This window comes from Notothenia rossii (genome assembly GCF_949606895.1).
Source record: "Notothenia rossii genome assembly, chromosome: 5".
Classification (NCBI taxonomy): domain Eukaryota; kingdom Metazoa; phylum Chordata; class Actinopteri; order Perciformes; family Nototheniidae; genus Notothenia; species Notothenia rossii.
This window is the reverse complement of record NC_136903.1, coordinates 59946555-59954688: the sequence shown is the minus strand read 5'-3', so window position 1 is coordinate 59954688 and position 8134 is coordinate 59946555. Positions and strand designations below refer to the sequence as shown.

General features: G+C 43.7%; 1 protein-coding gene across 5 annotated transcripts in view; it reads right to left on the bottom strand.

The window, feature by feature from the left end:
* The window catches only part of ripor3 (RIPOR family member 3), a 148604-nt gene that overhangs the window by 28508 nt on the left and 111962 nt on the right, over nucleotides 1-8134 (bottom strand). For all 5 annotated transcript variants that reach the window (XM_079683331.1, XM_079683327.1, XM_079683329.1 and 2 more), the window contains 2 exons: nucleotides 1140-1203; nucleotides 1014-1057 (listed from right to left, as the gene is read on the bottom strand). In XM_079683331.1, the coding sequence (XP_079539457.1) occupies nucleotides 1014-1057; nucleotides 1140-1203 (108 nt within the window). The remainder of the gene's footprint in view (nucleotides 1-1013; nucleotides 1058-1139; nucleotides 1204-8134) is intronic.

Sequence of the window (8134 nt, the reverse complement as noted above, 5' to 3'; positions counted from 1 at the left end):
AACGTGTGTTGTGTTTTTCAGCAGAGGAAGTTATTACAATACCTTAGGTACAAGCTATTGATATTTGTTATTATAATATATTTTGTGTTATTATAAGCTAAAACTTTATAAGGTAGAGGTGTAAGGAATAACTCATGTAGAGCTCACATTTTTCATTAAAAATGTAACTGCAAACTTTGATATTTTGTAAGCACTTTAAATCACTCAGCTAAGTCACATGGTTATAGTGTGGACGTAATAACAACAGGTATACTGTATCTGAGTAATATTAGGCTGATATGTATGTAACAGATTAATAAAGATCCAGGAATAATGAGAAACACATTCATAGATCACATTCAGGCTAAATGATGTATCTATTTGTATATATTATTTAATGAATATAATAGTATAGTAATATCTTGTAAAAGAAAAATGCTTAGATGCAAAAAAGATGAAATATGGTATTATCAATGGAGTAATAACCTGATGAGGTAATGTATGTTGTTGTTTAATGTAATATAGATTTTAGATTTTAGACCTGTATGGTAACAAATACAATCTTTCTAGAAAGGCATTAAACTCAAACCTATATAAACAAATATACAAACTAAATAATAGTCAATTTCCCACCAACTAAAGTAGTAAAATATGGGTTTTTGAAGTGACCCTCACCCAAGTGGTGGGATATAAATTAGTTGATACAATTAATCAAGTACTATACTTGTACTACTTCATTCTTTTAAACTTTATGATATGGACATATTTTGAAGTTGAATTAATTTAATTTGTTGAAATGCAAAGCCTCTAATCCCCCATATTATCATCTCCAAATGACTTCATAGCACTTTGACTTCCTCCTTATGCTACAGTACAGTACTAGCTCTGGTTCTAGCCCTATGTTTGATTAACTAAACTTGAATAAACATTTAGACTTCACTTTTCATGAAGCATCTACTCAATATGTTCCACATTGTTATTCTAACCACAAACACTAATATATCTGATATTTGTGTTTGAAAAGAGAGGCTCACCTCGTATTGGTCTCCAGGGCAGAGTCGAGCAAACCCGATCAGGCCTGCAAGGGAAAACACGTGTTACATACAGTATTTGGAAGATAATGTGTGGACGTGTGTGTGTCTGTGTGTGTTTGTGTGTACCTTTCATTTTGATGTTTAGCTCTCCAAGGAGGATTTCCAACTCTCCCTCCATAACTGACATGTCCTGCAGAGAGAGGAACATTAAGTAAGAGGGAAAACTCTAAATTATTCTTTAGCAGGGCACCTTGAATAGTCTTACAATTCTGATACTTTTCATCCATCCTGTCCAATGTGAGGTTAATGTACAGAGCACTGGATACAACACTGGATATTCAGAAACACATTTTTTTGGCCTCTTTTACTGAAAGATAGTCAAACCCCTTACTGAACTTCCTCATAACCTGAATTGAATGTAGAACATGTGAACGTTGTTTTAATTAACCTTAGTGTTGGTGTATTTGCCACCTAGGTTTTACTGTGGCCTGACTCCATATGTTCTGCCTACAAACCCACAAACTGAAATAAGGCAGGTCAGTTACTTGTGTGCTGCCCTCGATCAGAAAACATGAGCTTTAACAAGCCCTTTAGATTTTGCTTTCATGTGACATGCAGAATATGATGTCCTCAATCTCATTATCGCCACTCATGGCTTGAGAATTGTCTTGCAATTGTTTCAGACACAGGGTAAATACATGTATATGGAGAGAAAACACCATGAGAGAAATAATATGTTCATCCAACATTAAAGCATGTACACAAGTTAGTAGAAACCAAAATTACAGGTTTGAAGCTAAAAATGAGCATAATATGCCTCTTATGAAACATTTACACAAACATTGTCCTATGTTAATAACACTGAATAACTTATATGAGTCAATGAAATCGTTTTTCAGTAATACATGTGTGAAAAAGAACAGAGATCCGCAGATGAGGCATTGTGTGTGCTCTGATGTTTGAAGAGGTCACGGCTGTTCCTCACACACAGCAGGTCAAACTCATGCCTAAAGTCAAAACTCAAAACAAAGTGGTCAATTTATGACTCTTGAAGAGGTTGTGACACCTAAATATTGCAGGACCATTAATATTCTGTCTAAATACAGAGTTAAATTCAAACACATGTGGTAAATACATAAAACTCAGAGTTATTAAGAGGAGCTTCTGTCAGGGGTAGCATGTAAACACTGATTTTAAAAGAAGATAACGTAACAAGAGGGACACATTTAAAAATAAATGTATTGTATTTCCAATAAACGGTTCCTTTTATGGGCCGACAAGAGACAATACCATACAATACCATAGGGTTTATATTTTACATACACTTCACCACAAGTTACTCAGGTGGAGGTGGAAGTACTCAGATATAATAATTCAGATAAAATAGCAAGTGTAGAAATACTGTTACATGTATAGGTCATGTTTGGGTAAAAGTGAAATAAGAAATGTATGAGCATCAAAACACTTAAAAGCACTAAATACACAAGTACTCATCTTGAAAAATGTTCCAATAGTGTATGATAATAGTAAATAAATACTTTCTTATTTTAATATATTTCTTCTCTCCCTTATGTCTTTCTGTTTTGCCATATCCTTCTTTTGCTTTTATTTGTTATTAACTTTTTTTTAAAATAACTTATCTGTGTCCTCCTATGATTCTTTTTTAATCCAATTGCTGTTACCTTGGAGAATAAAGGGGTTCCCTCATGAACCTTAAAACCTTAAAATGTTCCAAAAAGGATTTCGGGGGATTTTTTTTCTCTGACCAAAATCTGTAATGGTGTGTGTGTGTGTGTGTGTGTGTGTGTGTGTGTGTGTGTGTGTGTGTGTGTGTGTGTGTGTGTGTGTGTGTGTGTGTGTGTGTGTGTGTGTGTGTGTGTGTGTGTGTGTGTGTGTGTGTGTGTGTGTGTGTGTGTGTGTGTGTGTGTGTGTGTGTGTGTGTGTGTGTGTGTGTGTGTGTGTGTGTGTGTGTGTGTGTGTGTGTGTGTGTGTGTGTGTGTGTGTGTGCGTGCGTGCGTGGCTAAAACGGAGCAGCCTCGATCTCTAGCTCAGCTGTTCTAATGAAGGTAAACACAGTGAAGGCGCTGCGTAAAAGATACAGCTCTCTGCAGATAGCAGATACTGTGAGAGTCACAGACATCAATTCATAGATCAAGGCAGACTGGTTCACAGACTCTCCTGTTTTGCGAATCCGGTGCTTAAACAAATAGCTCTACAACTCTGGCCGAAATGTCCCTAGAATGAAGTCTGAGTTTGAAATATATCTCAAATAATGTATGCACTGCCATTTCCCCACATAAACATAACAGTCAGTAATGAAACGGTTGTCTCCTGTTCGCTCCACTTCCTACTTGGCTACGTTTGGTTTCTCTGACCAGAATGTGTAACACTGAGTTCTGTGTTTATGAAGCTCAGTTTCTGTGTGTCTGTGTGTTAGAGAATCAGGGGTGGAAAGTAACCAAGTTACTCAGTTCAATTTTCTACTCCACTACAATTTATTTAATACTTTTTTTCCATCATTTCATTACACATTTAGAATAATTATACAAGGTACAATCAGCAAATAACATAATGATAAGGTTTTGATCTAGGGTAAGAAAACACAAAACAAGATGAGAATTAATTGATCTTCTTGGGTTATGATCACAAGGTACCCGGCAGTTTATAAAATAATTTAAAATAACCATCTTTACCATGTGATGAGCATAACATTGCATCATTAAAGAGGACATATGCTAATGTTAAGGTTCATGTTTGTATTTTTTGCCTCTACTGAAACATGTCTCCATGCTTTAATGTTCAAAAAGCTCTTTATTTTTCTCCTACTGCATGTGCTGTAGCACCTCTTTTCCCCCTCTGTCTGAAACGGTGGGTTACCTATTGTAACCCTGGTTATATAAGCACAGGCGGAGCCCTCTACTGGACTCTATGGGTACTCCCCTTAACCATGCTATGCGAGCATTCCCATACTGATTTGCATAAAAGTAGCCGGCCAATCAGGGCGAGCCTACCTGAATGCACGCGCAGGCACACAGTATATAAGGCGGCCACGCCTCCTGATTCTGCTATCCTCCACACACTCTTCAGCGAGCGGCATAGGAAAGACAAGGCCCATAGTTAGAGGGCTCAGCCTGTGCTTATATAACCAGGGTTACAATATGTAACCCACCGTTATATTTCACACAGGCTCCGCCCTCTACTGGACCCTATGGGTACAGTGAGTGGAGCCCTGATGGATAAACGCCCTGTCGTTCAACAACATCGACCCATCACACGGCCCCTGACCGGCTTTTGGTCCCCACACTCACACATGCTTACCTTTTGTAGAGTGTGCATGGAAAATAGTGAGGAAGGCGAGGAGCGTCCTCCAATCCTGTATGGGGTTTACAGCATACTATGTTTCCCGGGTCCCTAAGGCGCATGGGAAAACATAAGCGCACTATGTCCCAGGGGGGTGGTCAGATGCCTACTTACCCACAGCGCCCCCCCTCTCACCAGTCGTGTGTTGCAACCAGCAACCACCGAGGATGAGAAGGAGTCAGACATGTCCAAGAGATAAGACCTTATGAAGGGGCCTGGCGTAGACCAAGACGCCGCCATGCATATGTCCTCCACACGTTGAACAAGGCTGATGACACGGCCATACCCGGTGTAGAGTGTGCACGGACCCCAGTGGGGAAGGCCCTACCCGCCTGTCCGTAGGCATGTGAGATGCACTTGCAGAGCCATCCTGTCAGGCGCTTCTTGGACAGAGCTTTACCGGCCACACACCCCCCAAAGCACACAAACAGCTGTTCGGTGCGCCTAATGGAAGCCGTGCGCTCTACATAACATGCCAGCGCACGCACCGGGCAGAGGAGGTGTAATTTAGCCTCCCTTGCCCCAATATGGAGTGGAAGACTAAAGCCGTTCAACTGTATAACCCTCGACCTGAACAAAATCCCTAGGTTTTTGGGAACAAAGGAGGGGTTCGGTCTGAGTGTCGCCCTGCTACGGTCACCCCGGATCAAAAGGCAACTCGGGTGTACCGACAGAGCGGTCAGCTCAGACACTCTTTTGGCTGAAGTCAAGGCAAGCAGCATAGCTGCTTTCAATGACAGAGCCTTCAGGAAGGAGCACTCCAGAAGCTCAAATGGTTCTGTGACCAGAGCCTCGAGCATCAACGGCAGGTCCCACTGCGCTCACTCATGGCAGGATGAAATGGCTGCTGTATACACTTTAATTGTGGAATAAGCAAACCCCCTGTCCACCAGTAACTGTAAATAGGATAGAATAGAGCCCAGCGTACAAGGCATAGGCTCTAGACTCCTTTCTTCACACCATCGCTGGAATCCCAACCACTTTGGCCTGTAACAGGCTGTGGTGGATTCTGCTGTGTTTTCACATTCAACGGTAAAACGTATTAATCGGGGCTATTATACCAGGCAAGGTGTGTTTTCTGACAACAGCATGCGGGCAATATCATCTCTTGAACCCGCACAGTGCTTTGACAGCACTTTCTGCTGTTTATTCCCCTCGGCTGAGCGCGCCCACCTGCTGCTTCCTTTACTGGAGTTACAGCCGGGCGGCGAGTGTGGGACAGTATTCTGCCCTCTGAGGATGAGCAAAAAGCAGCACACGCCAAGCTGCGACTACTTCTCACCGACGTGACCAAGGAAATCGATCCAAAGAGCCCCTCCGTAGACCTGGGGGCTCCCAAGAGATCATCAAGGTCTTTTTTTGGAAAGTGCCATGCGGCGTGATCCCCCAGGGACATCACATGGCAAGCAGCGGCGGCCACACCGTGGACCAAGCTATTAATTTGGCTGATGCTGCGGCCAAATAATCGCTCTGATCCGGTGAGGTGGGGGCGAAACGCCCAACACACCCATGTTTATTTGCAGCCGCTGCCTGTTGGGAGCAGATGGGCTGCCACGCTCCGCCGCCATGGCCATCACCAGGGGGAAGTCCTGGCGGACAGACCTGGCGGTGGACTTCCATGGACGCCGGACCCGGAAGTGCCCAACAACGAGAAGTCCTCGTCATTCTCCTCCCCGGCAAACGGAGCCATCCGCCCCGCTGGAATGGCGAACGTGAATGGCACCGCCTCGGCCATATCCTGGTCCCCCAAACACTTGAAGCAGAGGTGGTGGGGATCGGCGCCCGCTATTAAGCCAGGGCACGAATGACCGGCCCGGGTCTCTAGAAGCGGCGACTCCATGAAGGTATGATAAATTCTTTCTTCTTATTTCAAAAGTTTTTACTTTTTATGCATCAGTTATTGCTCAATTGCTGAAGAGAAAAAGGATAACAGGATCAGGAGGCGTGGCCGCCTTATATACTGTGTGCCTGCACGCGCATTCAGGTAGGCTCGCCCTGATTTGCCGGCTACGTTTATGCAACTCAGTATGTGAATGCTCGCATAGCATGGTAGTACCCATAGAGTCCAGTAGAGAGCGGAGCCTGTGTGAAATATAACCAGAGCCCAGTCTGCCCTGATTGGTTAGCTGGCCGCTCTGTTGTGATTGGTCAATCGCTTAGAGATGTCCCGCCCCTTAGCCTATCTAGTCAGATGTGTTGCAGCGTTAGCCAATGGAAGAACTATTGTTGCATAGTGATGTCACTATGTTAGAGAAGTAAACAAAGGAGTCCATTGGAGGAGTTTCAGGGCTTTGCAGACCAAATCTTTTTACTAGTGAATCTTCATTGTGGTATTGCTCATTTGTACTATACTACATTTTAGTATTTCTCCCACCACTGGTGAGAGCAAACAAAATAAAACCCATTTGAGCAGTAAGAAAAACAGAAGGCAGAAATGTGAAAAGGGACATTATGTGATGTATGAAAAAAAGCTAAATAAGACAATAAACAGATATAGCTCTGTGAACATGTGTTTGAAAGTGTGAGAATACATGTTCTGCAGACAGACAGGGCATGAATGAGTCCTCAGTTGTCTGTTAATGACCCTTAGCATGCGGCTGCTACAGGAAAATCACTGTGGGCCCATCACTCACACCAGATGATTTGGTTTGGCAGCATTACGACGATTAGCAGCGAGCACCAACCCTCTGCTGTGAGGAGATGACGGAGAAGTGGCTGACACTTTTCAATTACAATCTGTTCTCAACTTTTGTCTGGAGTGATGATGTTGTTAGATTTTGCAGTGCAGCCAAAATCATTCATAAAGCTTTTTTACACATTTATCTTCTGTTGATTAATAGTTAAATGCAGCTTCCATCATGCTTCTTACACAACAACTATAGTTCTCATTCATAACACTCCCTTCGATGTCTCACTATGGGATGCGCCTCATCCGCGGAGCAAACAGAAGCATCAATCTCATTACGCCAATCCTGATTGGCAGGTGATCTTGACGTCAGCGTCAGGGAATCCACCCCCTATAAGTAGCTTGCGCTACGCCGCATGCGTCATTCAAACACCTCTTCTCGCTTCAGAGCACATCTCTATATTGGTAGCCGGGCTAGCTCACACAGTCCACAGACGGAACCAAGCTAACTTCGGTCGACGGGCGCTCGCCGGCTACTTTTATATATACTTCTGCAAGAAGACTGTCGGTACTAACATACCAGTTAGTACCACATTCGACCTCAACTTTTTTATTTTCTCCGGAAATCGAAAGGTAAGGTTTTGACTTCAAGCTAGCAGCACACCACGTTGCTAGCTTGTCTCCCTCGCTATCGACACCACGACGGCGAGGACTTTTTTCTTCTCTTCTCACACCAGAGAAGAAAGGAATTAAACGACTATTAACACACCAGTTAATACTCTTTGGAAATAAATCTACACCGTCGCTTTTCTCCGGATTAAGGACGGGTTGGAAGTTTTTTTCCTCTGCAACTTTCCTGTTGAGAGCGGGCCCTTTCCACGCCGTCACCACGGTGGGCAAGATGGACGCCTCTCTCCCTCACACCAGAGCAGTCAGAAACTCGGTTGCTCGGCTCTGCGACTGCGGGTTGAACATTTCAGGCACAGACACACACCAGGTCTGCTCCTCCTGCCTCGGGCTGGAACACGCCCAGGAGGCTATTGACAACCCCAGCTCGTGCGGACATTGCTCCCGCTTCACCCGAAAGAGCCTCCGCCGGTGGCTAGCGCGTCAAGCTAGCTTGTCGAGAATGGAC